This window comes from Ostrea edulis, chromosome 1, assembly GCF_947568905.1.
Source record: "Ostrea edulis chromosome 1, xbOstEdul1.1, whole genome shotgun sequence".
In the NCBI taxonomy this organism is placed as follows: Eukaryota; Metazoa; Mollusca; class Bivalvia; order Ostreida; family Ostreidae; genus Ostrea; species Ostrea edulis.
In genome coordinates this window covers 104,101,251-104,117,633 of record NC_079164.1, presented here as the reverse complement: position 1 = coordinate 104,117,633, position 16,383 = coordinate 104,101,251, and the positions used below count along the sequence as shown (strand labels likewise).

The 16,383-nt window shown below is 33.7% G+C and overlaps 2 protein-coding genes across 2 annotated transcripts; both read left to right on the top strand.

The window, feature by feature from the left end:
• Positions 1-10: 10 nt before the first annotated feature.
• On the top strand, positions 11-4,333 carry LOC125668605 (placenta-specific gene 8 protein-like). The gene is made up of 6 exons (XM_056152870.1): positions 11-73; positions 650-676; positions 966-1,102; positions 2,097-2,205; positions 2,908-3,053; positions 3,488-4,333. Exons 1-6 carry the CDS (start codon positions 52-54, stop codon positions 3,596-3,598), a joined length of 552 nt encoding a protein of 183 aa, XP_056008845.1. The 5' UTR covers positions 11-51; the 3' UTR covers positions 3,599-4,333.
• A 640-nt stretch (positions 4,334-4,973) lies between these two features.
• Positions 4,974-16,218, top strand: LOC125664788 (cornifelin homolog). The gene is made up of 5 exons (XM_048897596.2): positions 4,974-5,106; positions 7,183-7,283; positions 8,454-8,574; positions 14,797-14,942; positions 15,373-16,218. The coding sequence occupies exons 1-5, from the start codon at positions 5,100-5,102 to the stop codon at positions 15,481-15,483; spliced, it is 486 nt and encodes a 161-aa protein (XP_048753553.2). The 5' UTR covers positions 4,974-5,099; the 3' UTR covers positions 15,484-16,218.
• Positions 16,219-16,383: the final 165 nt, after the last annotated feature.

Genomic DNA, 16,383 nt, shown 5'->3' with positions numbered 1-16,383 from the left:
AAGCCGGGGCTTTGAAATATCAATTGCAGGGATAAGTCTTGTTTTCTGAAAATGCATTCCTTTTTATTACGTGGTAGGTAAGTATAGCATTTAAAAATCAATTTTGGCAAAAACAATAACACGAACTTTGCAGATAATGTGAATAAGCACACAAAAAACGACACGTAGACACGTAGTGTCCAGGTATAACGAGGTCTGTTTTTAACAACAAAACACTGAATGCCATATCAGGGCCTCGAAAGAATCCTATATTGAGAAAGCAGTTACAAAAATACTGCATGTAGAACAATGTACCAAAGAGCCCTAAATCTAGACAAAGTAACTTTCAGATAAACATTTATCTGAAGTCATTGAAATCCTAGTATTATTTTTTATCTCTTCGCTTCAATAGTATTTCGAACTACTAGTAATTGAACATGGTATTCTTTAGTGTTTTCAATCCAGGCTTCTGTTATGCCATTCATTATTCAAATCCCAATCATGCAGGCAATCTAACCATGATATATCACTTATTAGCAAATGCATTGGAATTTCCAAAAAATTCTTGAAGAAAAATGTTTCAAAGAAATTTTACAAAGGAGTTATCTTATCTACCAATATCACGTGACCTAACGCATAGACTCTACCTTTATAATCTTTGCATTCCCAGTTGTGAAAATGGTGGATAGAAGTTCAGGTGTGTATTTTTTCCGGCTCTTTTTTATTTTAAGGGGGCAAAAATCCGATGCTTCAGTAAGATATATTGATTATAAGAAATATTGTTCATTCAATGATAAGAGAGAGAGAGACAGATATTATGGCATGAATAAATCCAGTTTTCTTTTTGATTATTGAGTATATATATTGAAAGGGGTGTCAACTTAAAAGTAAAATATAGTACTACATACACCATGTCACATTAACTAAGTATTATAATAATATTCTAATCATTAACCGTGGAACTTTTTTTTTTAATTATTAACCAGGAAAAGCGGACTTCCGACAACAAAACCAAATCCAACCATATGATCAAGGACCCCCTCAAGGATACGGTGGTCCCCCGTATGCAGGTTCACCCGGGCCTGTTACGGGACAGCCAGGGATCGCACAACCGTATGGATACGTGAGTAAAGAAAACAAATTGCTCAGTTGCGAGGTATTTATTTAAATTCTTCATCGAAGTCTAATTTGTAAGGGATACAATGAGTGTTGCGTCCTTCTGGAACTCGTTGGAATCCGATAATCGAATACCAAAGGTAGAATCATTAACGTAATCCAGCCACTGATTTCGGATATTTTCTGTCCATAATCAGGAGATGGCGATTTCATTTCATTTGATTGTCAATCTTTTTAAAGGACATATTCCACCGATATCATCCGAATCCAAACTAAATGTTAAGTAAATCACTTATTAAAAACGTAATGTGAATAGCAGTGGTCAATGTTAAAGAACATAGTAAAATTTCAATGCAAAAATAGCCATAGTTTTAAAATCAATTTAACATACCCACAACTTTGCATAATAATTAAGAATTATAAGCTTTAACCTTGCGGTATGACCCTATGATTCGCAACTTCATAAAATTCCTAGATCAATCTCAATCGACCTTAAATCTTATACAGTAGAACACGGTTAAAGTGAACATGTCTTCAAAGAATTCACACTTACAGCAAAGTTATTTTGATTCCCTGTAGTTTTAAAAATATCATGAAGTTGTTGGATATAACGAATTACAATGTTCGTTTATAACGAATCACAATTGTTTGTCCCTAACACTTCACTGTAAGCGTGTTTTACTACCTCCCCATTTTTTAATGATAGGATTTGATTAATTTTTTAGGGGGACATATATCTGGGCCTTATACTATCTCGCTATTCTTTCAACACTGTAATCAGTCTTATGTAAATAAAAAAAAATATCTTCATTTGCTGTCTTGCACATGCCCCTCTGATAAAATAAAGCACTCTCTGCTTTAAATCTATTGATAAAAAATGTACGTGTGTCGTTATCTTCAAGTTTTTTTTCTTCTTTCTTTTTAACTTTCATACTACCATGTTTTAGCGGAAAACATTTTGAAAGTGTAATTAGATAAAGTTTTTCTTTTTCAGTACACAGCATTCTACCAACACAACTGTAGTTGTTGCACAACAGCAAGTCCCTACCCGTCCTAAAGCGAGAACCTGGAGCACGGGCATCTGTGGATGTTTCGAGGACATCGGATCCTGTACGTTTGTATTTGGCATACTAGTATTTTTGAATAGCACTATGTAAGTATTGCACAGTAATACATACCCCTATCCCTGCCCACGGGTCATGACAAAAGTCAAACTTGATCTGAATTATATGGAACTCGCACACTAAAAGATAATACAGAGAACCAGAGGGAGTACAAAAATTAAACTGTGAAATCAAGTTCTACAGTTTTTGTTAGAATAAATCAGGCGTTACGAAAGTAGGTTAATCTGTATTAACTCGTTATATGTAGATAATCACATACCAAATTTTAGTTCCCGAAGTTCTCTACACCATATTTATATTTGATGGCTCGTTAAAGCAACACACGTTAAAGTGAAAGGCAACCCTAACAAAAATCATTGCTTAACGATTTAAGTTAATTCATCATATATTTTAAATTACCCGCTGCTAAGAGAGCGGCCATTGAAATTTAATTTATGACGTCACACCGTCGGTTCCGGTTTATTTCATCATCAGCACTGTTAATAGTCCAGCTCTGTCTGGTTCTTTATTCATTTATTGTATTTTGCGGTCAGAGAAGTGAACACTCAATCCATTATGAGTTCATCTTTGTCGAAACCTCATGCTTGGTCTCCTTATTTCACATGGATACTCATGATAGATTTTTATATTTTCAAACTATAATTGCTACCCATGTAATAATATCTTATTCATATCCATTTCCCGTCAGGTTGCGCTGTGACATGGTGTGGATCGTTCTATATGTGTTATCTGTCCACTAAGCTTGGAGAGTCTTGTTGTCTGCCAATTGCTATAGCAGGATACGGTGCTCTGATCCCTCTCAGAACCAAGATCCGCGCAGAGAACAATATTGTTGTAAGGATTCAATCTCTATTATCATTTTAGTTTCGAACACATTTTTATCTTTAAATATGAATTCTTCTGATATTTATTGGACGCTTTGAGATGTTATATTTTGTCTGCAACAAGCATAGAATTTATACCTTCTTTTGATTGGTTATATTGTGACCTTGTACTTGTGGAAAGGACTAATAGTTGTCACATACATTTATGCTTCATACATAATAAGATATCAAAAACCTCTAGCTCGATTCTTTCAGAACTGAGGTCGACTCTTTATTTACTTGTCAAGTCTGAAAAATATTTCTACATAATAAAACTATAAGTAGTCTCGTAAAACATTTTCATAACACTTCGGTCTAAGAGAGAGAGAGAGAGAGAGAGAGAGAGAGAGAGAGAGAGAGAGAGAGAATAAAATTTAATGTTTGATACATAATCATATATTTCAGGGCAGTATTTGCGAGGATTGTTGCATGGTTTGTTGGTGCCCATTATGCGTCATGTGCCAGCTATCACGTGAGCACGACCACGTCCAGCTGAACCAGGAAATCGTTCGATGATGTATCTAACCCTGAGCAAGAAACTGCATCAGTTGGTTTTTTTTCAATAGTGCTGTGAATTACGCCATAATTTTTTGCTGACTACATTTGCATATGAATTACTAGTAACTTGAGCGTTAACTTTGTTGATTTTCTTTCCATTCTGTCTGACATTCTTTTCTTTGTTTGTTTTTTAAATAGGGCATACTGTTAAATGAATGAATAATAGTTATTTGCTCTGACTGGCCGAACTTAAAAGACAACTTTTAGGAGATGTTGAGGTCAATATTTTAACCCCAAATGAGCATATTACACATGTCGTAATATGATTGTTCATTCTTAATTTGACGGCCAATAAGAAATTTTTCTTTATCTAGGCGCGAACATGTGAAAGATGCTGAGATAATGAAATTGAAGAATTCATATATTGACATCTTTGAGATGAAATCAATTACGATTTGCGATGAAAAAATACACCTCGCCCTTCAAACCCGGCATGCATTGGCAATTTTTTCCTTGGGATGCAACACCCTCAACCTCTTTAATGTCTTTAATTTTACATCATTTATGCCCATTATAAAATGCTTTTCATATGTTTTTCGTGTCAGGTTGTGAACTGAAGGATTTTTTTTCGTAACAGAAAAGCAGTTTTAATGGTCGTTATCGGGCCTTATACCATATTCATTATCTGATTGATTACCTGTATAATTGATTGATTGATGAATATCTTATGAATATAAAATTTGAAATATTTTATTTCTATTTTATCTATTAACTAACATGTTCAAGACCTGTTCAGAAAGTTTTCAAACTGCTGTTGTTTGTTTTGTCTGAGCGTAAGGACACAAGGTTCACACACAATGTAGAAGGTGTTGTTTTAAAAACCTCGGATTTGCTGTGTAAAACAAGAAAGAAACTTCAGCTATTTCCATGAAAGAGAAAGCTTAGTAGAGTACACAAATGTTATAATATTTTGATGATCGGTTTAGAAAACTCGATGATTCGTTTAAAATGTTTGTTAACATCGAATGCAGTCGTCATTCATAATATTTGATTCATTAAATTGTGTTTATATTCAACACACTTCAGAGTATATTGTTTGAAATGGATAATAATTTAACAACTTGGTGCCACATGTAGTGGCTGAAAATCTCTAAGAAGACACACTTGTTTAAAGATTTGCATTATACCAAAAGCAACGAGAAAATGTGAGATACATCGTGTACTAGTTAGACTGGTATCTGTCGGTGTATGGTACTTTCAGTACTTTGATGAGATGTGTATGATCGATGAAATATGAGCTTAATTGTGTGGGAGCTGCAGAAATATAGCTTTATCTAAAAACAAAAATGGATATTGCTTTCTTTGATGTATACATGTAGGAAGAACTCGGTATTTAACGGTACGTCGTCATGCTTGACAAATATTCATTTACCTGTGACCTGATTTGTTCTCACGTAAGACTTGAAAACCCACATTCAGCAGCGTCTCTTAGCTGATCCAGTGACTTCAACGAATAAGCATGTCGGGTATGTACTGGTTTTCAATTTGGATTTTGCATATCCTAATTAATCATAACTAGCTATAGCAGCATTTGATCTATCATTAAAACATCTAGGAAAGAAATTAAAAGAAAGAAACTTTAAAAGTTTTTTTCATGCTTTGCACGATCTCCGTTCTACATGTCCCTACATTATCCTAAACCACCTGAAACTGAACTGTGTTGGATTTTTTTGTATCTAAATTATGTAACCTACAAGTTGGGGTTAATTACAATGTAACCATTTACACATTTGAATCTATGATGTTTCATCATTATTTTTTTGTGTGTGTGTGTTGAAACTTTAAAGATTACTTTAATACTTACTGAAAAATGCACTTCTCGTTGAGATTCAATAAGACTCCTGAGAATCTACATGTATATATCAGCGGTTACACGTTAAACAATGAGGCTAATCATCTAGTTGGTAAATATACGCTGGGGATATTCATTTTTCCTTAATATAACTCGAAAGGAAGTCGGCCATCAACATAACGATGTGCTATTCACCCTTAATCAGTCAATTAAGGTAACTCCATCCTCATGTGACTTATCAAAAACGATGGTTTAAACTAGAAAAAAGCATCAATTTCCACTTGATATAATTTCATTCAATCAATAGCCAAAGAAAATGTTTGTTGCCACCTTTCTAAAGATGTCAGATATATGTAAACCGAAGCCAACGTTAGAAATCGCACAATTTCATTACACAGAATTATAAAAATACATAAAATCTGTTTAAAATGAGTTTTCTTTTAATTTCAACGGTTTAAAAAAAACTGCCACTTTATAAATATGTATGTATGAATTAATCGTCACGATTATCATGGATATCGAGGAAATTATTTATCAATAGATATGCAATAGAGGAATAACCAGCATAAGAATTATTGCCCTTGACAATTTAAAAAAAATCTAGATAATTGATTATTGATAGAAAATATCAACTTTTTTCGGCACCATAAGTTTACCCAATGAATGAAATATTCTTCCAAAACATGTAATTCTCTTATGCACAAAGTTTTAATTATAAGATTGGGGGGGGGGGGGGTGGGTATGATGTCACACGAGGGTGGATAAACCTTACAGCTGATATACATTCATTAACATGCACAAAATCTCAATGTGCGCCACAATTCTCTATCTTCTTTATCAACTGAACATTCTTTTCTCGCATGCATATGTTCATCTATCGGATACGCATGATATGTAGGCAGTTCCAATACAATCTCTTGATTTAGTTACATAGCTTTATAAAGCTAATTGAAATAGCTTGACTTAGCTATTTCAAATCTTAACATAAAAATCGAATTTCACTGAGTGAACATATTTCATCTTTGAGGTCTGTATAACACATTGTAAATTTAATTTACCGTTTGTCTGCTGATAGAAAGCAAATAGTATGGAATTTATATCATTCACATTCAGTTCATGCAGAATATAGATTTATAAACACGGGTAAATACACAGGCCCTCCAAATGTTTGGATACTCCAGATACGTCATCTTATGGATATATATGATGGAGAAAGGCTTGTAACTCTTATTACAGGGTAATGGTGTGTTTCATTTTGAGATTTTTAAATTCATATTCGCAAATACTCTTTAATATAAGAACAAACATCTTATAACATGAAAAAGCAAAACTTAGTTTCGTATAATCTACAGCATAAAATAAAATACCCGAAAAAGCAAATCTTAATTTGCTATCAGAAAAGGACAACATGATATATTCTACTTGTCTTTTATACATGTACATTTTCACCCACACCCACACCCCAAAAATGCAATACGCCAAACATGCTATCTGACCATTTTGAAACCACCTTTATAATGAAGCTACATGTTTAAATGTGTACCAGAATATGCCATAGGTAGATGTATGTACAATATAGTATATACCTGCAATCACCTGAAAGGTCTAGTTGACGATGAAAATTAAGTCTATGTATAGTCTGTCTCACTATCACAGAACATGGAAAACTTCGACTCAACTTTGATAACCCTGGGTCATTGACCCAGTAATATATTGCATGTCAAATTGTTTTACTATTTGATGACCATAGATATCAAGAATGGAATTCACCACCAGGAGCAGCCCGGGGCACCACCAGCATATAGCGCACCCATCACAACTCAACCCGGATTCTCTCAGCCAGCTGCTTTCGTAAGTACACATGCACACGCACACGCACACATGTGTGTACGTATATAAACTAGTATGTGTTTTGAAATACATCGTTACATTAAGTCGCTTGATTGGTTTTCATGAATATATCAAAATTTCCTTTTTTTAGCTCACCTGAGCTGAAAGCTCAAGTGAGCTTTTCTGATCACCCGTATTCCGGCGTCCGTCCGTCCGTCTATCCGTCTGTAAACTTTTCACATTTTCAACTTCTTCTCAACAACCACTGGGACAATTTCAACCAAAGTTAGCACAAAACATCCTTAGGTAAAGGGAATTCTAAATTGTTAAAATAAAGGGCCAGGCCACCTTCCAAGGGGAGATAATCAAGAAAAAGTAAAAATAGGGTAGGGTCATTAAAAAATCTTCTTCTCAAGAACCACTGAGCCAGAAAAGCTGAGATTTATATGAAAGCTTTCTTATATAATGCAAATTCTAAATTGTTAAAATCATGGCCCCCGGGGTTCGGATAGGGCCACAATAGGGGATCAAAGTTTTACATACAAATATATAGGAAAAATCTTTAAAAATCTTCTTCCCAAGAACCACTGAGCCAGAAAAGCTGAGGTTTATATGAAAGCTTCCTGGTATAGTGCAGATTATAAATTGTTAAGATCATGGCTCCCGGGGGTCGGATGGGGCCACAATAGGGGGTCAAAGTTTTACATACAAATATATAGGAAAAATCTTTAAAAATCTTCTTTCCAGAACCACTAAGCCAGAAAAGCTGAGATTTATATGAAAGTTTTCTGATATAGTGCAGATTCGGGTTTGTTAAAATCATGCCCCCCCCCCCCCCCTGGAGTAGGATGGGGCCACAATAGGGGATCAAAGTTTTACATACAAATATATAGGGAAAATCTTTAAAAATCTTCTTCTCAAGAACCATTGGGCCAAAGAAGTTCACATTTACATGAAAGCTTTCTGACATAGTGTAGATTCAAGTTTGCAAAAACCATGGCCTCCAGGGGTAGGTTTGGGGCCATAATAGGGACTACGGTTTTACATGCAAATAGATATGGAAAATCTTCTGATATGGACCAAGGTGACTCAGGTGAGCGATGTGGCCCATGGGCCTCTTGTTAAAATGCTCGCTGACATCGAAAATGGAGTTAAAATTCAAATACAGTTTATTTTACTTTTATAAAACAGCATTCATCCAACACCACCGTTGTTGTCCAGGCCCCTCAAGCTCCCCAAACGGTACCAACCCGTCCCAAACAACGCACGTGGAGCACAGATATTTTTGGATGTTTTTCTGACATGACGTCATGTAAGTAAAATCGCGAGATAATTTTTGGTAATATGGGTATTTTTTTTTTTTTTTTAGGATTGAGTGGCTTCAAAGTCTTGTAATAAATAAAGGTCATGAACTTTAAGCAATATGAACTGTATTCGCCGGCAATCTTTTGTACAAATGTATGTGTAAATTGAATTAATGAATCAAGAAAATGACAAATGACATAATAAAGTTTCAGTCCCTGTAATATTGTTTATTTTAGAGATAAAACAATTACTTTCTTGTTAAACGTATTTCCATGACGTACGAGTGGTTTAATGCGAGTGACCCCAGGTCAAACGCTTGAAGAAGTTCTGCGCAAAATGACCAGAAGCAAGTCCGTACAACTTACGAGTTCTAATCTAATACATGTAGCACAATTGTCATTAAAAATAATATACACAGAATACATAAATGGTAAGTGTTATAGAGATAAACAATGGAATATGATATGATCATCAGCTAAATCTTTTGGTTTCTTGAATATACGTCTGAACATTAGAGAAAATACAATTATTCAATTCAGTTGATAAGACATTATCACCCCAAAGTAGAAAATGTGTATCAATAATAACTAAATCGTTTAACCTACGCAATATATCTATTAATTTGTATCTAGCAATTGAATATTTCATACAAATAAAGAAAAAGTGATATGTGTCTTCACGCAAGCCACAGGAACATAATAGAGAATCAACAATATTGCGTCTATAAAGATCATAATTCAAAATACAGGTGTGCCTCAGTTTGGTATGAATTATATTCAACAGACGAGAACCATATGAAAAGTATACAGGGGGTTTGGGATTACTGATATCAGAGCTAACACTTTCACGAAACTGTTTAATTGAAGAAGCCTGTCTTGTTGATTCAATTCTAAGAGAATCAACTGTTAAAACAAGTATAGCATTTTAACAAAGCTTGCCGTCTTTAGAAACAACCTTATACAGTAAACTGATATAGATGCATGATATGCTTTAGTATTTATATTTTTATTAAATGACCACATAATCAAACTTTTCTGAAATCATAAATCTTTTATAAATCAAGTTTTAAAAAACGCTTACTAGAAACTACAATCGCAACCCAGAGTTATCGTTCCTTGCTCTCACATTATAAGGAACGATAACTCCGGGTAAAGATTGATAAAAACAACCGTACAATAATTTTTCTATTATGACCTTGAAGTAGACATGATATTTGTACTAAAAATAGAAAGCATTGTTTCTTCTCAACCTCAAGAAAACGGTGAAAAGCAGATGTTCAGCTTGTTTAATTTTTCACAAAGCAAGAAACAAGAACTACGAAATAGCTGAAAATTGCCCAAAGAGCTAGGTATGTTTGTTATCATAACTAGGCCCTGTAAAATACTTTAAAAATGAAGAACAATTATCAATACAAATCATTGATATATATGCAGTTGATGATCCCTAGTATTTATATATACAAACATATCGGCGGATCTAGGTCTCTTGTAATGTTGAGTACTATTCAACCTATCCGGAATCCGGAAAATGGACGATTTTCTTCACTTTTTCTACCTTTTAGGAGAAAATCCCATGTGGCCACATGCATCGGCCACAAAAAGCAGTAAACTAGAGATAGATTATATTCAAAAGAAGTAATTGTGCATGTTTCGTTCTGGCCGTTGGCTGTGGCCAATTTCTTTTTTTTTTTAATTTTTATATCTAATCAGGCGTCTGATTTTGACGTTTGTGCACAGGCGGATCCTAACGTACCTAGCTCTTTTATGAAAAAGAATTTTAAGATTTTCGTGCAAAAAAGACCATTTCTGTTATTTGTTGAATTATAGAAACGTGTTTGATAGTCATTATAAATAAGATTAAAATGTCAGTTTTATCATATTGCAATTTTTCTTCTTTCTTCTCTTCGTTGTCTCTCTTTTTTTTTTAAAATTGAAAATCCTGTAAAATTGTTGATTGATTGAATATTGTTTAACGTCCCTCTCGAGAATATTTCACTCATATGGAGACGTCACCACTGCCGGTGAAGGCAGGGCCGTAAATTACATGGAGGCGGAGGAGGCAGCTGCCTCCTCCAACTTTTGAGCCAAAAAAAATTAAAATTTAAAGTTCATTAGAATTTATGTTGTTTCCAATAACAAAGAACATGATACCTCCCTTAAAAAGCATTCCAAATCTTTCTTTTAGAATGAGTTAGTCAAGTAACATCTTAGAAGGCCCTAGAATCAAGGATTTTGCACGAAACGTGTTCAGTGTGCACAAAATGCGGCCCCCAGACCCCCGCCTAATTTCCTGCCTCCTCCAAATTGAAGGTTAATTTACGGCCCTGGAAGGGCTGCAAAATTTAGGCCTATGCTCGGCGCTTATGACCATTGAGCAGGGAGGGATCTTTATCGTGCCACACCTGCTATGACACGGGACCTCGGTTTTTGCGGTCTCATCCGAAGGACCGCCCCATTCAGTTGCTTCTTACGACATGCAGGGGGTACTGAAGACCCATTCTAACCCGGATCCCTACGGGATTGTAAAATTGTTAAGTCGTACGTAAATTAAATCATCACAAAATTATCTCTCTGGCGTTGAACAGAATTTCAACCAATGAAATAAATTAGAATTTTCACATCATACATTTTCTATCAATCACAAAGGAGAGGAAGTGTATTGTCCGAAGACTGTGAAATACTTCAACTATATAATATCGTCTTACAGTGGAGATCAACACGAGTTGCCCAATGCGATAAATCAAATGTTAGGTAACTCCATCCTCATGTGACTTATCAATATCAATGGTTTAAAGTACAAAAACCATATTAATTTCTACTTGACATAGTTTAATCTAATCAATAATATATATGTTGTTAACTTTTTAAAGATGTCATACATACATAAACAGATGTGCATGTACTATGATATGTCAGCATTAAAAAATCTCACATTTGCATTGAACAGTGTAATAAAAAATACACATAACTGGTTTAAGGAAGCTACTGCACAAGATGCTACAACTAAGTATTTACTGATTCAACTCTGATCCCATTGGTGCAAACATATTACACATCTATTACTGCACCCTATCCAGTTGAAAATTTTTTGTGTCAATTAAAATTTTAAAAGGGTCTTGAAGGAACTACATTTTGTGGCGGAAGAATTGATTAATCAAAAAGTTCTAAATCTTCGTGATATTACAGTTTCTGTTTCATCCAATATAACTTCTATTTTTATACTCCTATGCGTGTATTTCAGTTTTATAATCTACGATGCAACTAGTTGAAACTTGGAACTAGTTCAATGTTGTAATTTATTCATTTAGTTGATATATTTTTCCAAACAGAACACTGATTCTTAAAAAGGTTAAATTAATGTAAAAATTCAGTATTTTCGCCAATAATTTAAAATTTGGTCTCTTAACTTTTTAAAGTTCAATTCTAAATGTTCAGATAAAACCTTGAAAATGATGTGAAATCTTAGAAATTACTCCTAACATGTCCTTTTAAACTCTCGAATTTGAAATCATGAATTCTTTTCATATATCAAGTGCAAAAAGGTCATTTATTTCCATATTAATAAACTTTCTTTTTATCTGTAGTGTTAGAAGACATGATTATGCAATACATCTATTTTATGTAATGATTGATTTGTGTTTCTTGTGCTATGTTGACACCAACAGGCAAATGAAGTTTAATTGAATAAATTTTAAGTGCAAAAAGGTCATGTTTAGAACACTATAGCTCAATAAGAAGCATTGCGACCCCAGTTTTTCTTTTGAATTTCCTAATTCTCCTTCAATGTAGAAATCAAAAATATACTTCCCCAAAAAATTGACATTAATCCAACTCTCAGGTGTTCAAAAACTCCTAGTTTATAAATATATATAAATATCATTATCACTCATATCAGGGAAATCATTGTATAAAAGATATATACCGGATAGTTTAGAGAAATTACCAGCATAGGGGTTATTGCCCTTGGCAAATATAGATAATTTCCGGAATTGACTATTATAGAAAATACAAGTAAAGCTTTTTAAAAAAGCTTGCCGTCTTTAGCAGCAACTCTATAGAGCGAAGTTGAATTATGTCCCTTGTCTTCATTATTGAATTGAGATAAAATAAATAATCTCACGGACATCATGCCTATAAAGCTGTGTCCTGACTCCCATTGTAGAAGTTTGTATTTATGAAGGGTACTGGAAATCAAAATCACTGTTCCCTGTATTAGCACTGATTAAAGCCTCTATATCAAATGAAACTGAGATTTTCAGTGTGTATATCAAAATATTTATTTTTTAACAAAGTTATGAAACAAAACAAACTAAAAAGATTTAAATTGCTAAAATTTGCATAAAAATTATTCTTGCATATTGTACAGTACAACTGCTTTAGAAATTAACCAGGATAAAGACCTGAGAATATTGTAATAGTTTTGCCAAAAATTATATCATAAAATACATAGAGAGTGATGGAAAAGATTAATAATTGTTATTCAAATTTGAGCAATTGTAAGGAAAAAAAATATTCTGAAGGAATAGGATAGTTTTAGAACAGATGTGTTGAAAAAAACAAAAACTTTAAGTTTACCTGAAACAGACAGGGGTAATTTTAAGCAACATAATATGTAATGAAATGTTACTATCCTATTCCTTCTTAAGATTAGCAAAGTTCTCAAATGCCACTGATAATACAAACAAAAATGGTTGCATTGGAATCACTGATTGTGAATTAAAATTATCCCAAAACACAAGCAATCAAAACAAAAGACGGCGAGTTTTTCTGTTTGTATGCAAAAATGAAAACATTGCTGTAAATGAAGTAATCATAGAAATGCTTTGTATTAGTTGCTTTAAAAAAGTAATGTCAATTTCATGAATTGCATTTTTCTTTTGTTCGTTTTGTCGATTTTTTTAAGATTGAAAATCTTGAAAAACTGTTAAGTCGTACGAAAATTAGAACACCAGAAAATTATCTCCCTTGTCTTGAAGAGCATTTCAACCAATGAAATAACTGAAAAGTTTCACTTCATGCACTTTCTACCAATGAAAAAATAGAGGAAGTGCAAAGCCCGAAGACTGTAAAACACTTCAACTTTGTATACCGTCTTCCAAGGAAGACGGTAATAAACTTCTTGGACTCAAATAGTTTCATATTTTTTATTATACCCAGTGAATAAAATTCCTCCTAAAGATAAATTTTTGACATGCACTAAGTTTAATCAAAATTTTTACAAAAATCTATGACATCACATGGGAGTGGAGCTACCTTAAACGAACATGGCCTACTCAGATTGGCAGGTCATATACGTTTATGTTTTCCTAACCTTATGAATTTTTCATGAATGAAACATTCAGCATTATTGCGGAGAGAATTGTGCACTACAAACTAAGTTGCCTATATTTCTTTAACAATATCATGTAAAATAATTTTGTAGGCATGCAATATAAATAACCCGGACATTTACACCCGATTTCATCTTTGATACTATGTTCATAGCATTTTGTACGTGCTACTTTGACGATCGGTTATTAGCGATATTCAGTGGGATGAACAATGGGACACCATGGGGTTGCATTTGGCAAGTTCACGCTCATCGCATGTGGAGATATAAGATATTAATAAGTTCCAAAAATATGCATCAAAAAATTGCCGCACATTACAGTTCATATTGCTTTAAAAAAAATAAGCCCTGGTTAAGTTCTATTTTTATACTCTCCTCATTAGACATTTCTACATTTTTTTGTTAGAATAAATCAGGCGTTACGAAAGTAGGTTAATCTGTATTAACTCGTTATATGTAGATAATCACATACCAAATTTTAGTTCCCGAAGTTCTCTACACCATATTTATATTTGATGGCTCGTTAAAGCAACACACGTTAAAGTGAAAGGCAACCCTAACAAAAATCATTGCTTAACGATTTAAGTTAATTCATCATATATTTTAAATTACCCGCTGCTAAGAGAGCGGCCATTGAAATTTAATTTATGACGTCACACCGTCGGTTCCGGTTTATTTCATCATCAGCACTGTTAATAGTCCAGCTCTGTCTGGTTCTTTATTCATTTATTGTATTTTGCGGTCAGAGAAGTGAACACTCAATCCATTATGAGTTCATCTTTGTCGAAACCTCATGCTTGGTCTCCTTATTTCACATGGATACTCATGATAGATTTTTATATTTTCAAACTATAATTGCTACCCATGTAATAATATCTTATTCATATCCATTTCCCGTCAGGTTGCGCTGTGACATGGTGTGGATCGTTCTATATGTGTTATCTGTCCACTAAGCTTGGAGAGTCTTGTTGTCTGCCAATTGCTATAGCAGGATACGGTGCTCTGATCCCTCTCAGAACCAAGATCCGCGCAGAGAACAATATTGTTGTAAGGATTCAATCTCTATTATCATTTTAGTTTCGAACACATTTTTATCTTTAAATATGAATTCTTCTGATATTTATTGGACGCTTTGAGATGTTATATTTTGTCTGCAACAAGCATAGAATTTATACCTTCTTTTGATTGGTTATATTGTGACCTTGTACTTGTGGAAAGGACTAATAGTTGTCACATACATTTATGCTTCATACATAATAAGATATCAAAAACCTCTAGCTCGATTCTTTCAGAACTGAGGTCGACTCTTTATTTACTTGTCAAGTCTGAAAAATATTTCTACATGATAAAACTATAAGTAGTCTCGTAAAACATTTTCATAACACTTCGGTCTAAGAGAGAGAGAGAGAGAGAGAGAGAGAGAGAGAGAGAGAGAGAGAATAAAATTTAATGTTTGATACATAATCATATATTTCAGGGCAGTATTTGCGAGGATTGTTGCATGGTTTGTTGGTGCCCATTATGCGTCATGTGCCAGCTATCACGTGAGCACGACCACGTCCAGCTGAACCAGGAAATCGTTCGATGATGTATCTAACCCTGAGCAAGAAACTGCATCAGTTGGTTTTTTTTCAATAGTGCTGTGAATTACGCCATAATTTTTTGCTGACTACATTTGCATATGAATTACTAGTAACTTGAGCGTTAACTTTGTTGATTTTCTTTCCATTCTGTCTGACATTCTTTTCTTTGTTTGTTTTTTAAATAGGGCATACTGTTAAATGAATGAATAATAGTTATTTGCTCTGACTGGCCGAACTTAAAAGACAACTTTTAGGAGATGTTGAGGTCAATATTTTAACCCCAAATGAGCATATTACACATGTCGTAATATGATTGTTCATTCTTAATTTGACGGCCAATAAGAAATTTTTCTTTATCTAGGCGCGAACATGTGAAAGATGCTGAGATAATGAAATTGAAGAATTCATATATTGACATCTTTGAGATGAAATCAATTACGATTTGCGATGAAAAAATACACCTCGCCCTTCAAACCCGGCATGCATTGGCAATTTTTTCCTTGGGATGCAACACCCTCAACCTCTTTAATGTCTTTAATTTTACATCATTTATGCCCATTATAAAATGCTTTTCATATGTTTTTCGTGTCAGGTTGTGAACTGAAGGATTTTTTTTCGTAACAGAAAAGCAGTTTTAATGGTCGTTATCGGGCCTTATACCATATTCATTATCTGATTGATTACCTGTATAATTGATTGATTGATGAATATCTTATGAATATAAAATTTGAAATATTTTATTTCTATTTTATCTATTAACTAACATGTTCAAGACCTGTTCAGAAAGTTTTCAAACTGCTGTTGTTTGTTTTGTCTGAGCGTAAGGACACAAGGTTCACACACAATGTAGAAGGTGTTGTTTTAAAAACCTCGGATTTGCTGTGTAAAACAAGAAAGAAACTTCA

Coding starts and splice junctions, on each gene's coding strand:
- LOC125664788 (XM_048897596.2), top strand. Junction 7,284..8,453: donor TCTCTCAGCCAGCTGCTTTC/GTAAGTACACAT, acceptor TTTATAAAACAG/CATTCATCCAACACCACCGT. Junction 14,943..15,372: donor GCGCAGAGAACAATATTGTT/GTAAGGATTCAA, acceptor CATATATTTCAG/GGCAGTATTTGCGAGGATTG.
- LOC125668605 (XM_056152870.1), top strand. CDS start 52: ATGCATTCCTTTTTATTACGTG. Junction 74..649: donor GCATTCCTTTTTATTACGTG/GTAGGTAAGTAT, acceptor TTGCATTCCCAG/TTGTGAAAATGGTGGATAGA. Junction 2,206..2,907: donor TTTCGAGGACATCGGATCCT/GTACGTTTGTAT, acceptor ATTTCCCGTCAG/GTTGCGCTGTGACATGGTGT.